Source organism: Drosophila bipectinata, chromosome 3L, assembly GCF_030179905.1.
Source record: "Drosophila bipectinata strain 14024-0381.07 chromosome 3L, DbipHiC1v2, whole genome shotgun sequence".
NCBI classification, from domain to species: Eukaryota; Metazoa; Arthropoda; class Insecta; order Diptera; family Drosophilidae; genus Drosophila; species Drosophila bipectinata.
In genome coordinates, this window is record NC_091738.1 from 5,362,549 (window position 1) to 5,389,988 (window position 27,440).

Consider the following 27,440-nt stretch of genomic DNA (forward strand, 5'->3'; position numbering starts at 1 on the left):
GTCTGATTGAATAGTCGTGAAGCTTTCTTCTGCCTTGAATGTCGTAATTGATTGAGGCTTGAAATCATCCTTAGCAGGCGATTTCTCGCCAGAACCAATGAAAGGAGTAATCAAAGGAGATGGCTGACTAACTGGTTTATCTTGGGGCTTGGGAACATCAAAGTCTTCATCGCTTTCGTCATCGGAATATTCTTTTGGACTTATCTTCTCTGACACGATCGGAGCCTTGGGCTTTTCGTCAGGCTTAGTGGAGTCCTTCAAGTCAATCGGTTTCGGTTTTTCATCAGTTTTGACTGGTGATTTTTCCCCAGGACCGACTAGAGGAGTAATCAAAGGAGATGGCTGACTAACTGGTTTGTCTTGGGGCTTGGGAACATCAAAGTCCTCATCGCTTTCGTCATCGGAATATTCTTTCGGACCTGGTTTTACTGAGTCAATGGGTCCCTGAGGCTTTTCCTCTGGCTTACTTGGTGCTTTGATGTCTGTTACGTGACTGTCAGTTACAGATACGACCGTACTCACAGATTTGACGTCTGATTGAATAGTCGTGAAGCTTTCTTCTGCCTTGAATGTCGTAATTGATTGAGGCTTGAAATCATCCTTAGCAGGCGATTTCTCGCCAGAACCAATGAAAGGAGTAATCAAAGGAGATGGCTGACTAACTGGTTTGTCTTGGGGCTTGGGAACATCAAAGTCCTCATCGCTTTCGTCATCGGAATATTCTTTTGGACTTGGCTTCTCTGACACGATCGGAGCCTTGGGCTTTTCGTCAGGCTTAGTGGAGTCCTTCAAGTCAATCGGATTCGGTTTTTCATCAGTTTTGACTGGTGATTTTTCCCCAGGACCGACTAGAGGAGTAATCAAAGGAAATGGCTGACTAACTGGTTTGTCTTGGGGCTTGGGAACATCAAAGTCCTCATCGCTTTCGACATCGGAATATTCTTTTGGACTTGGCTTCTCTGACACGATCGGAGCCTTGGGCTTTTCGTTAGGCTTAGTGGAGTCCTTCAAGTCAAAGAGCTTTGGTTTTTCATCAGTTTTGACTGGTGATTTTTCCCCAGGACCGACTAGGGGAGTAATCAAAGGAGATGGCTGACTGACTGGTTTATCTTGGGGCTTGGGAACATCAAAGTCCTCATCGCTTTCGTCATCGGAATATTCTTTCGGACCTGGTTTTACTGAGTCAATGGGTCCCTGAGGCTTTTCCTCTGGCTTACTTGGTGCTTTGATGTCTGTTACGTGACTGTCAGTTACAGATACGACCGTACTCACAGATTTGACGTCTGATTGAATAGTCGTCAAGGTTTCTTCTGCCTTGAATGTCGTAATTGATTGAGGCTTGAAATCATCCTTAGCAGGCGATTTTTCGCCAGTACCAATGAAAGGAGTAATCAAAGGAGATGGCTGACTAACTGGTTTGTCTTGGGGCTTGGGAACATCAAAGTCCTCATCGCTTTCGTCATCGGAATATTCTTTTGGACTTGGCTTCTCTGACACGATCGGAGCCTTGGGCTTTTCGTCAGGCTTAGTGGAGTCCTTGAAGTCAATCGGTTTCGGTTTTTCATCAGTTTTGACTGGTGATTTTTCCCCAGGACCGACTAGAGGAGTAATCGAAGGAGATGGCTGACTGACTGGTTTATCTTGGGGCTTGGGAACATCAAAGTCCTCATCGCTTTCGTCATCGGAATATTCTTTTGGACTTGGCTTCTCTGACACGATCGGAGCCTTGGGCTTTTCGTTAGGCTTAGTGGAGTCCTTCAAGTCAAAGGGCTTTGGTTTTTCATCAGTTTTGACTGGTGATTTTTCCCCAGGACCGACTAGAGGAGTAATCAAAGGAGATGGCTGACTGACTGGTTTATCTTGGGGCTTGGGAACATCAAAGTCTTCATCGCTTTCGTCATCGGAATACTCTTTTGGACTTGGCTTCTCTGACACGATCGGAGCCTTGGGCTTTTCGTCAGGCTTAGTGGAGTCCTTCAAGTCAATCGGTTTCGGTTTTTCATCAGTTTTGACTGGTGATTTTTCCCCAGGACCGACTAGAGGTGTAATCAAAGGAGATGGCTGACTGACTGGTTTATCTTGGGGCTTGGGAACATCAAAGTCCTCATCGCTTTCGTCATCGGAATATTCTTTCGGACCTGGTTTTACTGAGTCAATGGGTCCCTGAGGCTTTTCCTCTGGCTTACTTGGTGCTTTGATGTCTGTTACGTGACTGTCAGTTACAGATACGACCGTACTCACAGATTTGACGTCTGATTGAATAGTCGTGAAGCTTTCTTCTGCCTTGAATGTCGTAATTGATTGAGGCTTGAAATCATCCTTAGCAGGCGATTTCTCGCCAGAACCAATGAAAGGAGTAATCAAAGGAGATGGCTGACTAACTGGTTTGTCTTGGGGCTTGGGAACATCAAAGTCCTCATCGCTTTCGTCATCGGAATATTCTTTTGGACTTGGCTTCTCTGACACGATCGGAGCCTTGGGCTTTTCGTCAGGCTTAGTGGAGTCCTTCAAGTCAAAGGGCTTTGGTTTTTCATCAGTTTTGACTGGTGATTTTTCCCCAGGACCGACTAGGGGAGTAATCAAAGGAGATGGCTGACTAACTGGTTTATCTTGGGGCTTGGGAACATCAAAGTCCTGATCGCTTTCGTCATCGGAATATTCTTTTGGACTTGGCTTCTCTGACACGATCGGAGCCTTGGGCTTTTCGTTAGGCTTAGTGGAGTCCTTCAAGTCAAAGGGCTTTGGTTTTTCATCAGTTTTGACTGGTGATTTTTCCCCAGGACCGACTAGAGGAGTAATCAAAGGAGATGGCTGACTGACTGGTTTATCTTGGGGCTTGGGAACATCAAAGTCCTCATCGCTTTCGTCATCGGAATACTCTTTTGGACTTGGCTTCTCTGACACGATCGGAGCCTTGGGCTTTTCGTCAGGCTTAGTGGAGTCCTTCAAGTCAAAGGGCTTTGGTTTTTCATCAGTTTTGACTGGTGATTTTTCCCCAGGACCGACTAGAGGAGTAATCAAAGGAGATGGCTGACTGACTGGTTTATCTTGGGGCTTGGGAACATCAAAGTCCTCATCGCTTTCGTCATCGGAATACTCTTTTGGACTTGGCTTCTCTGACACGATCGGAGCCTTGGGCTTTTCGTCAGGCTTAGTGGAGTCCTTCAAGTCAATCGGTTTCGGTTTTTCATCAGTTTTGACTGGTGATTTTTCCCCAGGACCGACTAGAGGTGTAATCAAAGGAGATGGCTGACTGACTGGTTTATCTTGGGGCTTGGGAACATCAAAGTCCTCATCGCTTTCGTCATCGGAATATTCTTTCGGACCTGGTTTTACTGAGTCAATGGGTCCCTGAGGCTTTTCCTCTGGCTTACTTGGTGCTTTGATGTCTGTTACGTGACTGTCAGTTACAGATACGACCGTACTCACAGATTTGACGTCTGATTGAATAGTCGTCAAGGTTTCTTCTGCCTTGAATGTCGTAATTGATTGAGGCTTGAAATCATCCTTAGCAGGCGATTTTTCGCCAGTACCAATGAAAGGAGTAATCAAAGGAGATGGCTGACTAACTGGTTTGTCTTGGGGCTTGGGAACATCAAAGTCCTCATCGCTTTCGTCATCGGAATATTCTTTTGGACTTGGCTTCTCTGACACGATCGGAGCCTTGGGCTTTTCGTCAGGCTTAGTGGAGTCCTTCAAGTCAATCGGTTTCGGTTTTTCATCAGTTTTGACTGGTGATTTTTCCCCAGGACCGACTAGAGGAGTAATCAAAGGAGATGGCTGACTGACTGGTTTATCTTGGGGCTTGGGAACATCAAAGTCCTCATCGCTTTCGTCATCGGAATATTCTTTTGGACTTGGCTTCTCTGACACGATCGGAGCCTTGGGCTTTTCGTCAGGCTTAGTGGAGTCCTTCAAGTCAAAGGGCTTTGGTTTTTCATCAGTTTTGACTGGTGATTTTTCCCCAGGACCGACTAGGGGAGTAATCAAAGGAGATGGCTGACTAACTGGTTTATCTTGGGGCTTGGGAACATCAAAGTCTTCATCGCTTTCGTCATCGGAATATTCTTTTGGACTTGGCTTCTCTGACACGATCGGAGCCTTGGGCTTTTCGTTAGGCTTAGTGGAGTCCTTCAAGTCAAAGGGCTTTGGTTTTTCATCAGTTTTGACTGGTGATTTTTCCCCAGGACCGACTAGAGGAGTAATCAAAGGAGATGGCTGACTGACTGGTTTATCTTGGGGCTTGGGAACATCAAAGTCCTCATCGCTTTCGTCATCGGAATACTCTTTTGGACTTGGCTTCTCTGACACGATCGGAGCCTTGGGCTTTTCGTCAGGCTTAGTGGAGTCCTTCAAGTCAATCGGTTTCGGTTTTTCATCAGTTTTGACTGGTGATTTTTCCCCAGGACCGACTAGAGGTGTAATCAAAGGAGATGGCTGACTGACTGGTTTATCTTGGGGCTTGGGAACATCAAAGTCCTCATCGCTTTCATCATCGGAATATTCTTTCGGACCTGGTTTTACTGAGTCAATGGGTCCCTGAGGCTTTTCCTCTGGCTTACTTGGTGCTTTGATGTCTGTTACGTGACTGTCAGTTACAGATACGACCGTACTCACAGATTTGACGTCTGATTGAATAGTCGTCAAGGTTTCTTCTGCCTTGAATGTCGTAATTGATTGAGGCTTGAAATCATCCTTAGCAGGCGATTTCTCGCCAGTACCAATGAAAGGAGTAATCAAAGGAGATGGCTGACTAACTGGTTTGTCTTGGGGCTTGGGAACATCAAAGTCTTCATCGCTTTCGTCATCGGAATACTCTTTTGGACTTGGCTTCTCTGACACGATCGGAGCCTTGGGCTTTTCGTCAGGCTTAGTGGAGTCCCTCAAGTCAAAGGGCTTTGGTTTTTCATCAGTTTTGACTGGTGATTTTTCCCCAGAACCGACTAGGGGAGTAATCAAAGGAGATGGCTGACTAACTGGTTTATCTTGGGGCTTGGGAACATCAAAGTCCTCATCGCTTTCGTCATCGGAATATTCTTTCGGACCTGGTTTTACTGAGTCAATGGGTCCCTGAGGCTTTTCCTCTGGCTTACTTGGTGCTTTGATGTCTGTTACGTGACTGTCAGTTACAGATACGACCGTACTCACAGATTTGACGTCTGATTGAATAGTCGTGAAGCTTTCTTCTGCCTTGAATGTCGTAATTGATTGAGGCTTGAAATCATCCTTAGCAGGCGATTTCTCGCCAGTACCAATGAAAGGAGTAATCAAAGGAGATGGCTGACTAACTGGTTTGTCTTGGGGCTTGGGAACATCAAAGTCTTCATCGCTTTCGTCATCGGAATACTCTTTTGGACTTGGCTTCTCTGACACGATCGGAGCCTTGGGCTTTTCGTCAGGCTTAGTGGAGTCCTTCAAGTCAAAGGGCTTTGGTTTTTCATCAGTTTTGACTGGTGATTTTTCCCCAGGACCGACTAGGGGAGTAATCAAAGGAGATGGCTGACTAACTGGTTTATCTTGGGGCTTGGGAACATCAAAGTCTCCATCGCTTTCGTCATCGGAATATTCTTTTGGACTTGGCTTCGCTGACACGATCGGAGCCTTGGGCTTTTCGTTAGGCTTAGTGGAGTCCTTCAAGTCAAAGGGCTTTGGTTTTTCATCAGTTTTGACTGGTGATTTTTCCCCAGGACCGACTAGAGGAGTAATCAAAGGAGATGGCTGACTGACTGATTTATCTTGGGGCTTGGGAACATCAAAGTCTTCATCGCTTTCGTCATCGGAATACTCTTTTGGACTTGGCTTCTCTGACACGATCAGAGCCTTGGGCTTCTCGTCAGGCTTAGTGGAGTCCTTCAAGTCAAAGAGCTTTGGTTTTTCATCAGTTTTGACTGGTGATTTTTCCCCAGGACCGACTAGAGGAGTAATCAAAGGAGATGGCTGACTGACTGATTTATCTTGGGGCTTGGGAACATCAAAGTCTTCATCGCTTTCGTCATCGGAATACTCTTTTGGACTTGGCTTCTCTGACACGATCGGAGCCTTGGGCTTTTCGTTAGGCTTAGTGGAGTCCTTCAAGTCAAAGGGCTTTGGTTTTTCATCAGTTTTGACTGGTGATTTTTCCCCAGGACCGACTAGAGGAGTAATCAAAGGAGATGGCTGACTGACTGGTTTATCTTGGGGCTTGGGAACATCAAAGTCCTCATCGCTTTCGTCATCGGAATACTCTTTTGGACTTGGCTTCTCTGACACGATCGGAGCCTTGGGCTTTTCGTCAGGCTTAGTGGAGTCCTTCAAGTCAAAGAGCTTTGGTTTTTCATCAGTTTTGACTGGTGATTTTTCCCCAGGACCGACTAGAGGAGTAATCAAAGGAGATGGCTGACTAACTGGTTTATCTTGGGGCTTGGGAACATCAAAGTCCTCATCGCTTTCGTCATCGGAATATTCTTTCGGACCTGGTTTTACTGAGTCAATGGGTCCCTGAGGCTTTTCCTCTGGCTTACTTGGTGCTTTGATGTCTGTTACGTGACTGTCAGTTACAGATACGACCGTACTCACAGATTTGACGTCTGATTGAATAGTCGTGAAGCTTTCTTCTGCCTTGAATGTCGTAATTGATTGAGGCTTGAAATCATCCTTAGCAGGCGATTTTTCGCCAGTACCAATGAAAGGAGTAATCAAAGGAGATGGCTGACTAACTGGTTTATCTTGGGGCTTGGGAACATCAAAGTCTTCATCGCTTTCGTCATCGGAATACTCTTTTGGACTTGGCTTCTCTGACACGATCGGAGCCTTGGGCTTCTCGTCAGGCTTAGTGGAGTCCTTCAAGTCAAAGAGCTTTGGTTTTTTATCAGTTTTGACTGGTGATTTTTCCCCAGGACCGACTAGAGGAGTAATCAAAGGAGATGGCTGACTAACTGGTTTATCTTGGGGCTTGGGAACATCAAAGTCCTCATCGCTTTCGTCATCGGAATATTCTTTCGGACCTGGTTTTACTGAGTCAATGGGTCCCTGAGGCTTTTCCTCTGGCTTACTTGGTGCTTTGATGTCTGTTACGTGACTGTCAGTTACAGATACGACCGTACTCACAGATTTGACGTCTGATTGAATAGTCGTGAAGCTTTCTTCTGCCTTGAATGTCGTAATTGATTGAGGCTTGAAATCATCCTTAGCAGGCGATTTTTCGCCAGTACCAATGAAAGGAGTAATCAAAGGAGATGGCTGACTAACTGGTTTGTCTTGGGGCTTGGGAACATCAAAGTCTTCATCGCTTTCGTCATCGGAATACTCTTTTGGACTTGGCTTCTCTGACACGATCGGAGCCTTGGGCTTTTCGTCAGGCTTAGTGGAGTCCTTCAAGTCAAAGGGCTTTGGTTTTAAATCAGTTTTGACTGGTGATTTTTCCCCAGGACCGACTAGGGGAGTAATCAAAGGAGATGGCTGACTAACTGGTTTATCTTGGGGCTTGGGAACATCAAAGTCTCCATCGCTTTCGTCATCGGAATATTCTTTTGGACTTGGCTTCGCTGACACGATCGGAGCCTTGGGCTTTTCGTTAGGCTTAGTGGAGTCCTTCAAGTCAAAGGGCTTTGGTTTTTCATCAGTTTTGACTGGTGATTTTTCCCCAGGACCGACTAGAGGAGTAATCAAAGGAGATGGCTGACTGACTGGTTTATCTTGGGGCTTGGGAACATCAAAGTCTTCATCGCTTTCGTCATCGGAATACTCTTTTGGACTTGGCTTCTCTGACACGATCAGAGCCTTGGGCTTCTCGTCAGGCTTAGTGGAGTCCTTCAAGTCAAAGAGCTTTGGTTTTTCATCAGTTTTGACTGGTGATTTTTCCCCAGGACCGACTAGAGGAGTAATCAAAGGAGATGGCTGACTAACTGGTTTATCTTGGGGCTTGGGACCATCAAAGTCCTCATCGCTTTCATCATCGGAATATTCTTTCGGACCTGGTTTTACTGAGTCAATGGGTCCCTGAGGCTTTTCCTCTGGCTTACTTGGTGCTTTGATGTCTGTTACGTGACTGTCAGTTACAGATACGACCGTACTCACAGATTTGACGTCTGATTGAATAGTCGTGAAGCTTTCTTCTGCCTTGAATGTCGTAATTGATTGAGGCTTGAAATCATCCTTAGCAGGCGATTTCTCGCCAGTACCAATGAAAGGAGTAATCAAAGGAGATGGCTGACTAACTGGTTTGTCTTGGGGCTTGGGAACATCAAAGTCTTCATCGCTTTCGTCATCGGAATACTCTTTTGGACTTGGCTTCTCTGACACGATCGGAGCCTTGGGCTTTTCGTCAGGCTTAGTGGAGTCCTTCAAGTCAAAGGGCTTTGGTTTTTCATCAGTTTTGACTGGTGATTTTTCCCCAGGACCGACTAGGGGAGTAATCAAAGGAGATGGCTGACTAACTGGTTTGTCTTGGGGCTTGGGAACATCAAAGTCTCCATCGCTTTCGTCATCGGAATATTCTTTTGGACTTGGCTTCTCTGACACGATCGGAGCCTTGGGCTTTTCGTTAGGCTTAGTGGAGTCCTTCAAGTCAAAGGGCTTTGGTTTTTCATCAGTTTTGACTGGTGATTTTTCCCCAGGACCGACTAGAGGAGTAATCAAAGGAGATGGCTGACTGACTGGTTTATCTTGGGGCTTGGGAACATCAAAGTCCTCATCGCTTTCGTCATCGGAATACTCTTTTGGACTTGGCTTCTCTGACACGATCGGAGCCTTGGGCTTCTCGTCAGGCTTAGTGGAGTCCTTCAAGTCAAAGAGCTTTGGTTTTTCATCAGTTTTGACTGGTGATTTTTCCCCAGAACCGACTAGGGGAGTAATCAAAGGAGATGGCTGACTAACTGGTTTATCTTGGGGCTTGGGAACATCAAAGTCCTCATCGCTTTCGTCATCGGAATATTCTTTCGGACCTGGTTTTACTGAGTCAATGGGTCCCTGAGGCTTTTCCTCTGGCTTACTTGGTGCTTTGATGTCTGTTACGTGACTGTCAGTTACAGATACGACCGTACTCACAGATTTGACGTCTGATTGAATAGTCGTCAAGGTTTCTTCTGCCTTGAATGTCGTAATTGATTGAGGCTTGAAATCATCCTTAGCAGGCGATTTCTCGCCAGTACCAATGAAAGGAGTAATCAAAGGAGATGGCTGACTAACTGGTTTATCTTGGGGCTTGGGAACATCAAAGTCTCCATCGCTTTCGTCATTGGAATATTCTTTTGGACTTGGCTTCGCTGACACGATCGGAGCCTTGGGCTTTTCGTTAGGCTTAGTGGAGTCCTTCAAGTCAAAGGGCTTTGGTTTTTCATCAGTTTTGACTGGTGATTTTTCCCCAGGACCGACTAGAGGAGTAATCAAAGGAGATGGCTGACTAACTGGTTTATCTTGGGGCTTGGGAACATCAAAGTCTTCATCGCTTTCGTCATCGGAATACTCTTTTGGACTTGGCTTCTCTGACACGATCGGAGCCTTGGGCTTCTCGTCAGGCTTAGTGGAGTCCTTCAAGTCAAAGAGCTTTGGTTTTTCATCAGTTTTGACTGGTGATTTTTCCCCAGAACCGACTAGGGGAGTAATCAAAGGAGATGGCTGACTAACTGGTTTATCTTGGGGCTTGGGAACATCAAAGTCCTCATCGCTTTCGTCATCGGAATATTCTTTCGGACCTGGTTTTACTGAGTCAATGGGTCCCTGAGGCTTTTCCTCTGGCTTACTTGGTGCTTTGATGTCTGTTACGTGACTGTCAGTTACAGATACTACCGTACTTACAGATTTGACGTCTGATTGAATAGTCGTGAAGCTTTCTTCTGCCTTGAATGTCGTAATTAATTGAGGCTTGAAATCATCCTTAGCAGGCGATTTCTCGCCAGTACCAATGAAAGGAGTAATCAAAGGAGATGGCTGACTAACTGGTTTGTCTTGGGGCTTGCGAACATCAAAGTCTTCATCGCTTTCGTCATCGGAATACTCTTTTGGACTTGGCTTCTCTGAAACGATCGGAGCCTTGGGCTTTTCGTCAGGCTTAGTGGAGTCCTTCAAGTCAATCGGTTTCGGTTTTTCATCAGTTTTGACTGGTGATTTTTCCCAAGAACCGACTAGGGGAGTAATCAAAGGAGATGGCTGACTAACTGGTTTATTTTGGGGCTTGGGAACATCAAAGTCCTCATCGCTTTCGTCATCGGAATATTCTTTCGGACCTGGTTTTACTGAGTCAATGGGTCCCTGAGGCTTTTCCTCTGGCTTACTTTGTGCTTTGATGTCTGTTACGTGACTGTCAGTTACAGATACGACCGTACTCACAGATTTGACGTCTGATTGAATAGTCGTGAAGCTTTCTTCTGCCTTGAATGTCGTAATTGATTGAGGCTTGAAATCATCCTTAGCAGGCGATTTTTCGCCAGTGAAAGGAGTAATCAAAGGATATGGCTGACCAACTGGTTTATCTTGGGGCTTGGGAACATCAAAGTCCTCATCGCTTTCGTCATCGGAATAGTCTTTCGGACCTGGTTTTACTGAGTCAATAGGTCCCTGAGGCTTTTCCTCTGGCTTACTTGGTGCTTTGATGTCTGTTACGTGACTGTCAGTAATAGATACGACCGTACTTACAGATTTGACGTCTGATTGAATAGTCGTGAAGCTTTCTTCTGCCTTGAATGTCGTAATTGATTGAGGCTTGAAATCATCCTTAGCAGGCGATTTCTCGCCAGTACCAATGAAAGGAGTAATCAAAGGAGATGGCTGACTAACTGGTTTGTCTTGGGGCTTGCGAACATCAAAGTCTTCATCGCTTTCGTCATCGGAATACTCTTTTGGACTTGGCTTCTCTGACACGATCGGAGCCTTGGGCTTTTCGTCAGGCTTAGTGGAGTCCTTCAAGTCAAAGGGCTTTGGTTTTTCATCAGTTTTGACTGGTGATTTTTCCCCAGGACCGACTAGAGGAGTAATCAACGAAGATGGCTGACTAACTGGTTTATCTTGGGGCTTGGGAACATCAAAGTCCTCATCGCTTTCATCATCGGAATATTCTTTCGGACCTGGTTTTACTGAGTCAATGGGTCCCTGAGGCTTTTCCTCTGGCTTCGTTGGTGCTTTGATGTCTGTTACGTGACTGTCAGTTACAGATACGACCGTACTCACAGATTTGACGTCTGATTGAATAGTCGTGAAGCTTTCTTCTGCCTTGAATGTCGTAATTGATTGAGGCTTGAAATCATCCTTAGCAGGCGATTTCTCGCCAGTACCAATGAAAGGAGTAATCAAAGGAGATGGCTGACTAACTGGTTTGTCTTGGGGCTTGGGAACATCAAAGTCTTCATCGCTTTCGTCATCGGAATACTCTTTTGGACTTGGCTTCTCTGACACGATCGGAGCCTTGGGCTTTTCGTCAGGCTTAGTGGAGTCCTTCAAGTCAATCGGTTTCGGTTTTTCAGTAGTTTTGACTGGTGATTTTTCCCCAGGACCGACTAGAGGAGTAATCAAAGAAGATGGCTGACTAACTGGTTTATCTTGGGGCTTGGGAACATCAAAGTCCTCATCGCTTTCATCATCGGAATATTCTTTCGGACCTGGTTTTACTGAGTCAATGGGTCCCTGAGGCTTTTCCTCTGGCTTACTTGGTGCTTTGATGTCTGTTACGTGACTGTCAGTTACAGATACGACCGTACTCACAGATTTGACGTCTGATTGAATAGTCGTGAAGCTTTCTTCTGCCTTGAATGTCGTAATTGATTGAGGCTTGAAATCATCCTTAGCAGGCGATTTTTCGCCAGTACCAATGAAAGGAGTAATCAAAGGAGATGGCTGACTAACTGGTTTGTCTTGGGGCTTGGGAACATCAAAGTCTTCATCGCTTTCGTCATCGGAATACTCTTTTGGACTTGGCTTCTCTGACACGATCGGAGCCTTGGGCTTTTCGTCAGGCTTAGTGGAGTCCTTCAAGTCAAAGGGCTTTGGTTTTTCATCAGTTTTGACTGGTGATTTTTCCCAAGAACCGACTAGGGGAGTAATCAAAGGAGATGGCTGACTAACTGGTTTATTTTGGGGCTTGGGAACATCAAAGTCCTCATCGCTTTCGTCATCGGAATATTCTTTCGGACCTGGTTTTACTGAGTCAATGGGTCCCTGAGGCTTTTCCTCTGGCTTACTTGGTGCTTTGATGTCTGTTACGTGACTGTCAGTTACAGATACGACCGTACTCACAGATTTGACGTCTGATTGAATAGTCGTGAAGCTTTCTTCTGCCTTGAATGTCGTAATTGATTGAGGCTTGAAATCATCCTTAGCAGGCGATTTTTCGCCAGTACCAATGAAAGGAGTAATCAAAGGAGATGGCTGACTAACTGGTTTGTCTTGGGGCTTGGGAACATCAAAGTCTTCATCGCTTTCGTCATCGGAATATTCTTTTGGACTTGGCTTCTCTGACACGATCGGAGCCTTGGGCTTCTCGTCAGGCTTAGTGGAGTCCTTCAAGTCAAAGGGCTTTGGTTTTTCATCAGTTTTGACTGGTGATTTTTCCCAAGAACCGACTAGGGGAGTAATCAAAGGAGATGGCTGACTAACTGGTTTATTTTGGGGCTTGGGAACATCAAAGTCCTCATCGCTTTCGTCATCGGAATATTCTTTCGGACCTGGTTTTACTGAGTCAATGGGTCCCTGAGGCTTTTCCTCTGGCTTACTTGGTGCTTTGATGTCTGTTACGTGACTGTCAGTTACAGATACGACCGTACTCACAGATTTGACGTCTGATTGAATAGTCGTGAAGCTTTCTTCTGCCTTGAATGTCGTAATTGATTGAGGCTTGAAATCATCCTTAGCAGGCGATTTTTCGCCAGTGAAAGGAGTAATCAAAGGATATGGCTGACCAACTGGTTTATCTTGGGGCTTGGGAACATCAAAGTCTTCATCGCTTTCGTCATCGGAATATTCTTTCGGACCTGGTTTTACTGAGTCAATGGGTCCCTGGGGCTTTTCCTCTGGCTTACTTGGTGCTTTGATGTCTGTTACGTGACTGTCAGTTACAGATACGACCGTACTTACAGATTTGACGTCTGATTGAATAGTCGTGAAGCTTTCTTCTGCCTTGAATGTCGTAATTGATTGAGGCTTGAAATCATCCTTAGCAGGCGATTTCTCGCCAGTACCAATGAAAGGAGTAATCAAAGGAGATGGCTGACTAACTGGTTTGTCTTGGGGCTTGGGAACATCAAAGTCTTCATCGCTTTCGTCATCGGAATATTCTTTTGGACTTGGCTTCTCTGACACGATCGGAGCCTTGGGCTTCTCGTCAGGCTTAGTGGAGTCCTTCAAGTCAATCGGTTTCGGTTTTGCATCAGTTTTGACTGGTGATTTTTCCCCAGGACCGACTAGAGGAGTAATCAACGAAGATGGCTGACTAACTGGTTTATCTTGGGGGTTGGGAACATCAAAGTCCTCATCGCTTTCATCATCGGAATATTCTTTCGGACCTGGTTTTACTGAGTCAATGGGTCCCTGAGGCTTTTCCTCTGGCTTACTTGGTGCTTTGATGTCTGTTACGTGACTGTCAGTTACAGATACGACAGTACTCACAGATTTGACGTCTGATTGAATAGTCGTCAAGGTTTCTTCTGCCTTGAATGTCGTAATTGATTGAGGATTGAAATTATCCTTAGCAGGCGATTTTTCGCCAGTACCAATGAAAGGAGTAATCAGTGGAGATGGCTGACTTACTGGTTTGTCTTGGGGCTTGGGGACATCGAAGTCCTCATCGCTTTCACCATCGATATATGTTTTGGGCTTCGGATGCACTGGCTGAACGGACTGAACCGCCATTTCGGTTTCAGTGTCACCTTTTTTTAGTGGCTTTTCATAAAATGTATCTGTCTTGTCAATATCAAAAGCAGATTTTAATTGACTATCTGTTAAAATATCGTGACCTGTAGGAAACTTTCTTATATCTGTAGTTTTAATAGAAACTGGTTCGTTTTCATAAGAACTGCTATGCTTCTGTGTAACGTTTTGGCTGGATGTGCGTTCAGTTGTCGCTAAATGCTGCAGTTTGAGTAACTTAGTATTATGGTCTAGTTCCTCGTCACTTTCGCTATCACTTCCATGCTTATCTAATGTAGTTTCTAAATCAGACGGAAACTTGGTTATTGCTTTGTCAGTCGTTTGGGAAAGTACAAAGGTCTTTGAGACCATGAGCTGGTGGGTTTCAAACTCATCTTTTTTCTCATTTGTGGGAAATTTAACTGGAACTGTTGCATCTTCTGTGTTACTTTGTGTGATCTGATGATCTATTATTTCACCCAGCTTTTCTTCGTAATCGCTTACTACGTGTACAAAGTCTTTTGTGTCAGCTATATCAGTTTTGGAAATGGAATGCAATCGATCAAAAGTGTGTCCTAGTTTTGGAAATTCTATAAGTTTATCCTTAGTCTCTTCTATTGGAAATTCTTGTATATCACATTCGCTTAGTAAAATATTTTGTCGTTCTGTTTTCCCTGTTAGGCTATCATGAACAATGTTTTTGGCCTCAAACTCTTTAACACTCTCAGCTACGTCGCCCTTGGACTCGTGCTCTAGGAACTTGGACGTAATCGATTTGACGTCAGCGACGGCAGCTGAAGTCTCAAGCTGGTCTGGCTTTTCAAAGGCCTTTGCCATCTCAGAGATTGTTCGTTTTGAGCATATCTTTTCGCATGCGCCTTCTAGATTTTCAATACTAGGACTGGTCTTGGCGGTTTCCAAAACTGGGGACTTGACCTTTTGTTCTGGTATACGCTTAGAACCCAAGCCATCTAAAATCAGATCGGTTTCGTTTAAAATCTGTTGCTCTATTGACAACACGTCAGCCTTACGGTCTGTGGTAAGTCGTGTTCGTGGAGTAAAAGGCTTAGCCTCTAGTCTCGATGCAGGATATCGACGCTCGATGTCTTGCACGACTTCCCTGACCTTCGCACCAGCCTCCAAGGCTTCCTTATCTTCTATGTCTAAGTGCTTCTCAGTGGTTTCAGCTAAAATCTTCCCAGGTACCTGTTCTACATTCCTACCTAATCCTATTACCTGCTCTGAAAAAGTCTTTTCTGTTTCACATAAGTCTTCGGCCACCTCAAAGGCCTTGCGCTTTACGCACACCCTCTCACAAACATCCTCTTCGATTTCCTTCAGTCCAATGCCAACATTTTCCATAGCTTTAATTGGCGAAATTCTTACCACCTCAACTGGCGGTTCACCTCTTATTAACTTTTCAAAAGCCAGGTCAGCTGGCGTAAGTATTTGCTTTTCTACTTCTACAACGTCCGGTTCTGTGTCTTTTTCTTGGGGGTCACGTTTGTGAACGGCGAACGGAATAGCCGACACCACTGTACCGCAGATCTTGTCCTCGATGCTTTGCACCACTTCTCGCACCACCGGAACATTGTCACCTATATACTTGGGAGTCACTCCCGGTTGCTTGGCACTCGAGTCCAGGGATTCAGTGCTGCCACTGCTCTCCAAACGCAATATCTTGCGCCTCACATCACCGCATCCCATTATTTGTTCTAAATACTCCCTATCGCTGGAAGAAGGTTTATCTAGATCTGGTGTTCCTGCATCTTTATCTACAGGAAGTTGCTCCTTCTGCTGATTCTTATCGTCCTGTGACTGCGGCTGGGGCTCTGGTACTGTCAAGTCTACCTTGGTGCGATCTATGTGTGCTGTCAGGGTCGTCGTAGTTGTCATCTTCGGGGCTTGACTACTTGTACTCATTTCTGGAAATGAGGTAGTGTCTTGTGAGTACATGTTGTGGTTATCGGGGGAAGCTACCATACTATGAAGCAGCTTTTCAGTTTCATCTGTTCTTGTAAAGGTTTCGGGTTTTACACTATGAACACTGAAGTGCTCTGTTTTAGGCATTCCAGGATAGCAAATAGGGTTTGTTTAGAAGTAGAGTAGAGTAGAAAACATGGCAATATAAAGACAGTTAACACCGATTACAATCATTCAAAACGTACTTATTTTTTTGTGGTGGGTTAGTCTATGTACACAGTGCAATGGAAGTTGCCATCATACATACATACGATTATTTTTGGCATGTATGAAAATATATATATTTATTTTGTATTTTATTTATTGGTACTACAAGCTTTATTCCAAAAACCCAGCAGCAGACACAAACATGCAAGTAATGCTTATGCTTATTTATTACTTTGAGAAGCGAAATCAAAATATCTGTTCCGCAATTAACAGAAGCCAGATGGAGCTTAATCTGAACCGATCAGAGCCGATCGTTCAGATATGTTCAGACATATGCTGCATATGAGGTCGTGGATTATTGGGCCCGTTCTGTTTGGCTGCTGCACAAAATTCAAAGGTTCGAATACAATTCTTGAGCTGGGCTGATTACGTTTGCACATTTTTGGTTTGCAAATGTTTAAGCAATGTTTATGTTGATTGTGAAATCAAAAAGCAAAACTAGCTATTACTGCAAGAATGAGAACAAACCACGACATCATATGTCAACATACTCGTACGATATTGCGAACTATAAACAACCAATTATACAATTAAGAAGCGCGCTGGGTTGATGGTGGGACTGGGTGCAAAAAAACTCAAATGCGTGGCTAGCTAATACGGTTATTGCAATCGGTTTTTTAATTCGCAAATAATGACAAATAGTACGAATACGAGTACGATATACTATATACTATATAGAGATTCTACAGTGAGACCTTGATGTGGCTTGGCTTAACATTCAGTTAGAGTATACTATTATCTTTATAAGTATATATGTTAGGTATATATGTATGCTTTTTCGTTAGGGATTGCATAAGTTACGAAAAGCAACAGAACACATAAGTATTTGCTGAAATCAAATCAAACATAAACATTGCAAACTGAAGGCCATGGTGGTTGGAGTGTTTTTCGATGAAACCTCATATGGAGATCGTTATAGCGTGTCAGCGTTATAGATCCCAATATGAGACGAGTTCCAATTTGGATTGTTTTCAATTTGGTAAATCCAAAATATGCCAAAAGTGTTTATCTTAATGAAAAAAATCTTGTATTAATTGCTTAACGAATGTTTAGGTACATATTATATATAAGTAGTATCATAAATATGATTTGGCTTATCCATAGATCACGGCCAATCGAATATGAGAAAAGTTAACAAGATTATTAGATAGGTTAACACAAATCGAATTATTTAAGTTGTAACTTGCAGTAGTTGATCGAAAAACATAAACTGAATTGCTTAAATAGTTGTTCAAAAATTGCAAACGTAATTGGTATACCATGAGATTTGGGGCCGACAACAATGAGAGATACCTATGTATGCCTAGATAAAACGATACCCATCATAGATGATTTAATAAAAGTCCTTAAACTGTGGCAACTTTTCAAATTGATTGTAATTATACACGAAAACTTACCATTAAGTTACAATAGACTTAAAGTTACTTTAGTTTTCTGTTTCAGTTTGATTTGATAAGTTTATTTCGCTGGGCATTGAATGAATCACAAGCACAATAATCAAAGTCTTTAATAAAATTCAAGTTTTATTCTCCTCATGAGTTATTAAGGTTGCAGACAACTGATTGGCCACGAGAGGTGTTGGCGTATAAATCCACGTATATAGTTCGAATCGCGCGTACTTGGGAAATACAAATTCGTGACTAAATCTTGACGGAAAAAGCGCTCGGCGCTGTACTGCAAGAATGCAAGAATGCCAGAGACAAATTAAATTAAGTATACGCCTCGGTGTACCGCTCGGCCGATGGTGGCCCCTGGCCTCATGACATAAGTGCGCGGCTGCGGTGGCTTGCCTATCCATCCACCAATTATATAAGGAAAGCACTGTGGAAATGCTATTAACTGCGGACACTGGGAGGCCCATGGGCTAGGGGACTAATAGGCTTTTGTCAGTCAACAGGAAAGTATCCCAGATCGGCGAGGCTTTCCAGCGTAAAGTTAAAGTTATCAACGCCGAATCGATTCATCGATCGATCCATCGATTGTCTGGCCCACTGACATTGACACCTCCGAATGTTACGTATCTGCAAGGCAGGATGGCGCCGGCCAGACAATTAGCCGTGTTTTCGCGACCTTTCGTCAGTGTCCACGTAATTGGATTAGCCGGCAGCTCGGCAATACCTGTTTCAGTTCTACTAGTAAGTATCTACGCGATATTGTGACCACATTCATTCAATGCGCCATAGTTTTCAGTCGGTTATCTTGGGACTGTGAGATCCCTTGTTTGTTTAGGATTTATTTTACATTTAGTATAGTATTTACTCTCGCACTTACAGCATTTTTTTATTAAGATACACACAGTAGCAGTTTGCTATTCGAGTTTAATGATACAATTAACTAACTAGGAGTTCTTGGATCGCAATCGTTTAATGGTTCAATGGGAATTTGCAGACAAAAAGCCTTTGGACTCAAATCAAAAATAAATATAGAGAAACAGAGAAGAGTGGGGATTGAAAGTCTGGATAAAATCGAAAAACAAACAGTTCAAGAAACACTACGGATGGTGGCAATAACACAAGGTATAATCAAAATTAAGAGGTGTACAAAAAATCATGATTACAGGTTTATATTCTTTTACCAAAAAGGCAAACATAGGAAAATATATAAATTCAGTTTACATAACAATTACAAATTGCATAAAAATTGAGCATAGGGCAGCCACTCATCTCAAAAGTCACACTTACCAACTGTGGTAATGGCAGAGACGCGTTCAAAGGTCGACTCAGTGGTCGTGTGCAAAGTGGTGACAGTGTCGGCCAGGTAATCTTCGAAATGAATTCCCCGGTTAATAGAGGGTCATCGTTTTCAAGGAAGTTGGAGTACTTACCACGTTCTAAGCTTGTGAGTTCGGGCTGCTCGTTCTGCTTTTTGATGTCACAGGGCGTGGGCGGCGGAGTCTGGGAGTGTGGAATGTCGCTCGCTATGGAGGATATGAAAGTTAGAATCGTTTTGGAATCTATTCAAGTGTCTTACCTATTTTCTTGAGCTCATCAGTTATCTCAATTACGCCCTCGCTCATCTTCTTGGAGATTGTCTCGCCCACGGACTTGCAGAACTCGGCATCGGTAAGGGATTTTCGTGGCTCGACTGACACTGGAGCAGTAAGTCCCTCCTCTTTCAGGGTCTGGCTTAGTGGAACGGTGGCTCGCTTATCAAAAGTATCACTATCATATTCCTCGCTTAGAACACTGGTAACCACTTTGGTGGTGTGGAATGGTGAGTCCTCCCCAACGGGAGCCGCAGACTCAATGCCATCGATCAGCTTGGCATCACCACTAACGATCTGGGAAGGCAGCTGGGTTCGCTGCTCCATACTTAGGAAGTCCGAGGTGAGCTGACGCGCATCAATTGGCTTTTGGTCCTTTGCAAGATCGACCACCTGCTCGGCGGTTTTCACAACTTCTTCGATGAGTGTCTTTACGGGCTGGGAAACCAATTGGGTTTGCTGTTCCATGCTGAGAAAGTCGGCAGTAAGCTGACGTTCATTCAGTGCTTTCTTCTCAGTTGGCTTTGTATCCTCCAGAGGCTTTGAGGTCTCCTCCACAAGGGTCTTGGTAGGTTCAATTAAAGGCTCCACTTGTGTTTTGGCGGCTTCGTCCACCAGAGTCTTTCTGGGTTCCACTACAGGTATCTTGCTTGCAGGCGGTGCCGGCTTAATGGACACCAAGGACTCTGGCTCCGAAGTGGTGGTGGACGTCAAACTCGACTCCAACGTCTTCTCCTGGGCTTGGGGCAAGCTCGGCAGCTGCGATTGCTGCTCCATGCTGAGAAAATCGTGGGTGAGCTTGCGGGCATCGGCGGTAGTGATCTGCTCCTCAATCTTGTGGAATGTTTCCACAACATCAGCAATCTTCTCCGCCACCTTGTCCTCTTTCTTTTCTTCCTTCTGAAGGGGCTTTTCCTCAATCTTGACGAGGTCCTCGACCTTGCTGGTAATTTCGGAGGTCTTTTCAGACTTGGTAACCTTCTCCTCTATCTTGTGGAATGTCTCAATAAGCTCGGATACTTTTTCGGCAACGGCATCAGCTTTGTCAGTAATTTCTGGCTGTTTCACCGGCAGTTGTTCGGTTCCCAGTCCTGCTGTCATGATTGTCGCAGTTGAGGCAACCACATCATCCAAGATCTTAGATTCCTTTTCGACCAACTTTTCTACCGATTTCCTGGGCTCCACCTTGGGAATCTTGCTGGCTGCTGGAGCTGGCTTTGGCTCAGCCGCCAATTTTTCTCCCTGCAGGAAGTCATGTGTAATCTTCCGGGCCTCCACTTCTCCAATCTTTGGGGCATCAACAGAAGTTGTCTTAACCGGAATCTTGGACACTGGTTTCTCTGGCTTGCTTTCCGCAGAGAAATCCGCCTCTGGCTCGGCTGTTGCACGAGGAGCAGCTGTAGGTTTAATTATATCATCGCTGGGCTTTCTTGTGAACTTGGGAATCTGGGTCTTGGGCTCACCGCCATGGAAGTCGTACTTCACCTTTTTGGCCTCAAATTCGGAAATGGTCTGTTCTATACTTGAGCTCTCGATAATTTCAACCGACTTGACTTGCTCTTGGCTCTTAGTATCCTGCAGATGCTTAATAGTCTCGCTTACTTTGACTGATTCGGGTACTGATTGTGTGGTAATTGAGGCTGGAACTTCTTCTGGTTTCCCGCTCTCAAAGGAGCTTATTATGTTCTCAACCTTCTTGCTGGCGATTTCGGTCACCTCGCTGATTACTTGCTGTACCTCCTTGACGGTTTCCTGGGGCACTGAGTCCATAGGACTTGTCTTCTCTTTGATCTCCACAACGAACTTCTCGTGAACAGTAGCGCTGGTGGTGGTCGCTGGGAGTTGGCTTCGTTTCTCCATCTCCAAGAAATCTTCAGTAATGTCGCGGGCTTCCTGGCGGGTGATGGCCACCCTGCTGAAGGAAACGCTGTCCTTTTCCTTCTTTTCGGCGGCACTTATGTCGTGGACGATTTTGTCTGTCTGGTCGGGTGACGATGGCTGGTCCTCTTCTTCAGAACTACGTCCGGAAGTCTTGAACTTGTGAGTCAGCTCCTTGTCGAACTCACTCTTGGTCACTTCGGTCGAATCCATCTTACCCATCTTCATCTTGATGACCTGGTCGGGTACAGGGGTGCCCTTGATGATGACATTGTCGGCAGGCAGCTGCATCAGAATCTCGGACTCGTGAATGGCCTTCTTGTCCTCGATGAGACTCTTTCGTTTGATTTCAGTTATTTCGCGTGTGATCTCCCTTTTTTGCGTCGAGGCAGGAATGGATCGTTCCATGGACAAGCGCTTCACAATCTTCTCCCGGCGTTCCGCCACAGTTCGTTTGGCTGCTTCTTCGTCGGACTCGGATTCTTCGACCTCCTTCTCCTCTGCGGAGTATTTAACCTCTTCACGTTCGTTTATTTGCTGGATCCGCTTACCTGGGGAAGCAACTTTGGAAGTTATAGCTTAAAGTTTTAATTTGGACAAAGGGGAAAGATATATCTTTCCTTAAAGACTACTTACTTTCTCTTCGAACCAGCTCTTCGACCGATTCCGAGTTCTTCATGATGTCTGTGTCATCGAACTCCCGGGAATGTGAAAGTCTTCCGCTCTTGCACTTTTTCATAATATCATCCCTGCCAATATTCTTGAGGGCTGACTCTAGGGAAAGGATGTCGTAGTTGGGCTTGTCCTTGTACAGGCGGATCATACTTTGCGCCTGTCGAGCAATACTGTCGGTGTTGTGGTCGATGATCTCGTCAATCTCCTCGGAATTGATGCCGATCTCTGGGGCTAGTTGGATCCAATCCTTACCCAATAGGTTTGAAAGGTCTACGATGCGGATATCGCCGATGTAGTGATCGTTCTGGTGCTTGCTGAGGCTGAACATCGAGGTTCTGTAGGCGGAAGTGACGCGATCCGAGAAGGCGGTGGTGGAGTCCGGTATCACTGCCTCCGGAAGAACAATGTTCAGGATACAGATGGGCTGTTGCGGTGGCTCGCCCTTGGCCACCTTTGGCTCCTTCATGAACAGCGTGCGACCGACAATATCGGCATGCTGATCCTTGACACGGACTGTGAAGGGCAGACGGTTCTCGCGGAAGGCCTTGAACTGCAGTTGGAGCTGATCGCCAGACTTGGTCACGGGCACTAGGTTTCCAGCCATTTCTATGAACTGAGGCTTGCCCTCCAGCACCTCTACGTCTCTGCTCTTCGCCACCTCGGTGTAAAGCTCGTGCTTTTCGAGGGTCTTATCCTCGCGATCGTCTGTCATGCAGAATACCCGGAGGCGGGCTTCGTAGGGTTCGATTTTCTTTGCGAATACCACAAACTTGGCAATGAAGGGCACGTGGATTACCTCCCTAAATAATTAAAATTAAAGGATTAGATAACCCATTCTATAACTTTTTCTGGATATCAAGACATACTTGTATAGCTCAGTGGCCATCTTTGTGGCATCGGAAATATTGCGGCAGTCCATCAGCCAGAAACGAGCGGACACTGTGGTCGTGAAGGAGACACAATCGTTGACAAAGGTCAGGGGCGTGGAGCCAGTGACATCCTCCCACTGGGCCCGAGATGGTCCGCCTGGCGATGGAGGAGGTAGATGGAAAGGAGACGTTTAATTTCGGGCAGGAGACCTTGTGATATGGGGTTTACGCATAGACTACATAAATGTATGTAAAAACTCTTGAAAACTCTACTGTTGTCTCATTAGCAGATAATTATTGAATTGAATTCCAAAATTGTTGAACTAATTTCACAAACGAAACCATAAACTCAAAACAATAACTTGTTCAGAGAGAATTACGATTGTGTGTGTTAATTACAAAGCATTTAGATAGGAGTTTTATTGAAAGGTATTATTGTAAGTATATAACTTATGGTATAGTATCAAAATCGTATTTATATAGCGATAGGTATTAGAAATATTAAGTATCTTGTTTTATGTGGCATGGAATGGATGTGGGTGAGTGGTTCGTGTCTGTTGAATGTCAAGAGTTGTGTGGTGAGGTATGACTGGTATTACATGAGGCATCTTGATTCAAGCATATATCTGGATAGATTGGTAGGGCTGTAGCATTTACAGAGGTACGAGTACTAGGGTACTTGTTGCGTTTACTTTGAAGCCGTTTCGAAACAACATGCTTAATATTTTGGAAAAAAAATCATATTCTTGGTATCTCTTGAATGTAAAATAAGTGAGCGTGTACCGTGTTTCTGTTTGTAAATGTGTTCAAAACAAACCAAATGAAACGAAACCAACTAAACTCGAACCGAAAACAACTTGAACTAAATTCGGGAATGTTAAAAAATCGTCAACTGGTTGATAGATTTTATATGTTTATATTCGTATGGTACAATAACAAAACATCGTTTGTAATTAGATATTATTTATTGGGCTTGCCACAGCGATCGCTTGACTTTAGTTTCTTACTCAATAGTTGACATTTGTTGGGTTTCAGAAAAGTTCTCTTTGGTGCCACAAACAGTAGATTTTCAAAATTGATCTTCGTATGTATATAATCTTAGATATTTTTGGTTTTGGAAAGCAATTGAGGGACATAAGATTCTGCATAATATTTTACACGAACTGAACACAATCAACACAATAAGAATTATTAACGCTTAATAAACAACAGAAACTCAAACTACAATCAGGTGCACGACATTCCAACCGAAAATGTATGTAAATCGGAAATGAATCATAAAGCCTGGATAGCCTTACAATATTAGTATTAATAAGATATGGGATAAGATCCGAATCGGTAACTAAACAACTGAATAAATCAAAGGTAATCTCGGCACAATCAGTCTGCCTTGCATTTGTTACGGTTTAAATGGCCCAAAGAGCAACTTTAGTTGGCATTTAGTTTAGTAGTTTAGCTTACAAAACCTACAAACTCTTTAATGAAATTGTGCAGTTTAGGTTACATATATTAGATTGGGTTATAAACCGCGTGCAGTCAGAAATTCGCTTAGGTTGTATATTAGAGGGAGAGAGATTAGACAGAGAGAGAGATAGAGGGAGAGAAAGAGAAGGCGGCAAGGACGTTTGCATGACAAGCTTAAGGATCGAAAAAGATTGGAAAAATTGGAAAGTTTGGCTTACTTCAAAAACTAAGCTGCTTTGAGCTGGAAGCGTAATCGTGGCATAGAGAATTGCCAATGGAGCGGGGATCCTGATCAGACCCCAAAACAGAACAGAAGAATAACCCTGAGCTTCTGGTACAGTAAAACCCATATAGACGCAGCGCAACCCGAATTTAAGCAAATTATCAAAAAACGAACTAAGGAACTTAATGACAGCAACTTAGGAACTGAAGAACTGAACAAAACCAATACAAAATAAATAAGGGGTTTAGGGCTTAAAAGTTGAAAAATAATTATTGGAAATATTTGCAATAGTTTCTTAACAAGAGAATTTATCATAAATAAAATATGCAGAATTTTCAAATTTTTTTATTTTGTCAAATTTGTTATCTTTAAATAGGCGGCTGTTTGCCACATTTTGCAATACAATAATATTGTTACTGTTAGATATTTTATTTTTTATATTATTATTATTATTTTTTGGTTTTTTTTTTTTGTTGGTTGGCATAGAACGAAACAACTAAATATGAACAAATAACGATCTTATTTTGTAAACGGTTTCAATTTGAAACTTCATACATGTTTGTGAATTTCTGAATTTGTATTATTTATTTTAGTATTTGTGACATTTGAGTCAGTTTTAGTTACCTTTTAGAGACCTTTTCCGAAACACACCTTCAATGGATTGAGAAAACAGAACGGAATGCGTGCACATAATATGCAATGACGCATTAGTACGAAATTATAGAAGAATTAAATAGGTTTTCAATCAATCAAAGAATTGAATTGAAGTTTGTTTTGTTTGGGTTTGTTTTTGCTCAACACGAAATCGAAATGGAAATCGAAACCGAAATCTTAACCGAAATCATTGAAAATTAGAATGAACGAACTGAATGGGTAACGAACGCAAATCGAAAATAGGGTAACGAACACCACCATCATCTGGCACAATGAAGAGACATGACATTTGATTTGGTTTTTGGATCGATCTGAGTTTAAATCTGAGTGTATTTCAATCTGTATCTTGTTGCTGTATCTGTATCTGTATCTGTATTTGTTCTTGTTGTATCTGTATCTTTAATTGTGGAGTGACTGTGGTTAATGCAGGTTGTGTGAGTGACGAATGTTCTACAACTGGCTAAAGTTCCAAAGGATACGATGCGGGCTCCTGCCGGAACCCGAACGAACACAACTTATGGTTACGAATCTACACACAGACACAAGCCAAATCGGATGGGTCGAACAAACTAATTTTCTAGATATTTTTTGCGCTTCAATTCTGTCTTAATTTCAAGGCGGAAGGACATTGCATCCTTTCCCAGAGTTTGGAATTAGTTAATTTTTGAATTGGCAATTTCCGCTGTACAACACTATGTATAGGTTGGGATATAGTTTATATATGGCATGTATGGTATATATATAGTACTACTTATTAGCACATGAGATACTTGTATTCTAAATGTTTATAGACAATCGAAAGGAAAACAACCAAAACGGAAGCACGTACAAACTCAATTCAACGAAAGCAAACCGTATACACTGAAAAAAATAATATCATAACCAGGAATGAAGGAAATGAAGGCCTGAGACAGATATATATATGTATATAGAGACAGATAAGTTAGTTAAGATAGAGAGAAACGGAAGAGGGATGTGGAAGTTTGGGTATCAAAATCGGGGATTCAAAAAACATCAACTAACTTAATGAAAATGGTAATGAAACTGGATATACTCGTAATAGTCGTAAGTAAATGGTTTTGATAATAACTGGCTTGGATCACATCGTACAAACAACACAAAAGACCGAAACACCAGATCGGACCAGATCGGCTGGCTACAACTTACCTGTGATCGAGCAGAGCAGGCGGAGGGTGGGAGTGTTTCCGGAGTACTGATTAATCATCCCCTGGCTGTGGGCCTTGGGGGCGGGCATGCTGAGGGTGATGGCCTTGTGGAACTTGCGGCGCCGCGGCTCAACCGTAACAATTGGGGATACGGCCACCCCACGGCCGAGCAGCTTGGCGGTTAGATCGGGATCGACCGGCTGGGCCTAGAACGAGTGTAACGAACTTCGGTAGACAAAAATCGATTTCCCGGCCACGCTTACACAATACAATGACTTCAACATAAATATATAGAAAACTTAAAGATCACAACTGAAAATATCATACGAAATATGCGCTTCTTGTCTGTAAGGAATTGAAACAATAAAGACAAATAAAATGAAATGAGCATTTGGGCTAAATGGTGAACATTCTCAATTCGACACAAAACATTAAATTTGTTATCATCTTTTTAGGTTTTCATGTTTTTTGTACAATGCTTATTCTGTTTGATGTTTATGCATATCGTTTTCATGGTTTTTGTTGTTAAAATACAGCATAAGTTAACTACAAACGATAACAATGTTCGAGCCCATTTATGTCCCAATAAATTTAGTCATCAAAAAAACTTTGAACTACAACTAAAATACTAAATAGAGAACTGAACTATACAGAATGTACAAAACTAAATGGAATAATATTAAGAAAAATTAGTTTGGAAAATTTACAGAATATACAGATAAATGCAAATAAAACGTGCGAAAAATTGAAAATCATGAGTGGGGCCATTATAAAATCGTTTTTTGGCTTACGGCTTGGCTAAAATGGTTACAACTTCGTTAGGCACTTCAAACCGGACCCAATTGTAACTTTCGAAACATTTTTTCACCACTTTTTCTCTTTTATTTAAATATTTTTTTTCTCTCTACTATTTTTTTTTTTTTGAAAAAGCAATTGAATTGAAAAAGTAATCAAACAAAAACTAATTAAAACATTTTCATTGGCATAAAGTTTTTGTTGAACTAAATTTATTGGGTAGTACTGCATTTCAGATAACTTGTAAGTATAATCTTATGCATAAGTAGATAATAATCATAAATAATGTATGAATAGTTAAGAGTAGTTATTATATAGGTAAATGTATCATAATATTCGATATAGATGTTACTTTTATTTGACTTATCAAATTGGACAATTTTTGCTGCTCTTGCCTTTTATTTTTTGCATTGCGGATTTTTTCAAGCTTTACGAAAAAATATGCGATCTGACAGAAATCGCTTGATCCATGATCAAATTCAATTGGTATAATAGATATTATTGTATGTCACTGGTTGCATAGCAGTTGTGATTTGGTTAGGCATGAGGATACCGATTCGACAATGGCTCCCATAAGCTTAGTGCCGTAAAGTTCCTAAATGTGTGTCTCAATACATAATCAAACAAAGTGCACATATTTCATACGAGTAATAACATTTGGAAGGACAGCACAAAAGTTTCTTTACAGTGTTTACAAATCAAACTACTAACGCACTGTAAACAAAACTTTG

General features: G+C 43.2%; 2 protein-coding genes across 2 annotated transcripts in view; both read right to left on the reverse strand.

The window, feature by feature from the left end:
* LOC108127714 (uncharacterized) overlaps window positions 1–17,492 on the reverse strand; it is a 30,919-nt gene extending 13,427 nt beyond the window's left edge. The window contains exon 1 of the mRNA XM_043214214.2: window positions 17,400–17,492. The gene's annotated coding sequence lies outside the window, so the exon portion shown is untranslated. The remainder of the gene's footprint in view (window positions 1–17,399) is intronic.
* Ank2 (Ankyrin 2) overlaps window positions 1–27,440 on the reverse strand; it is a 59,816-nt gene that overhangs the window by 21,369 nt on the left and 11,007 nt on the right. The window contains exons 10-24 of the mRNA XM_070279435.1: window positions 25,916–26,120; window positions 22,405–22,564; window positions 21,500–22,338; window positions 18,973–21,414; window positions 18,827–18,919; window positions 18,684–18,764; window positions 13,099–15,869; window positions 9,082–13,014; window positions 7,144–8,997; window positions 4,675–7,059; window positions 3,487–4,590; window positions 2,299–3,402; window positions 1,330–2,214; window positions 580–1,245; window positions 49–495 (exon numbers count right to left, since the gene is read on the reverse strand). Of these exons, the coding sequence (XP_070135536.1) occupies window positions 49–495; window positions 580–1,245; window positions 1,330–2,214; window positions 2,299–3,402; window positions 3,487–4,590; window positions 4,675–7,059; window positions 7,144–8,997; window positions 9,082–13,014; window positions 13,099–15,869; window positions 18,684–18,764; window positions 18,827–18,919; window positions 18,973–21,414; window positions 21,500–22,338; window positions 22,405–22,564; window positions 25,916–26,120 (18,969 nt within the window). The remainder of the gene's footprint in view (window positions 1–48; window positions 496–579; window positions 1,246–1,329; window positions 2,215–2,298; window positions 3,403–3,486; window positions 4,591–4,674; window positions 7,060–7,143; window positions 8,998–9,081; window positions 13,015–13,098; window positions 15,870–18,683; window positions 18,765–18,826; window positions 18,920–18,972; window positions 21,415–21,499; window positions 22,339–22,404; window positions 22,565–25,915; window positions 26,121–27,440) is intronic.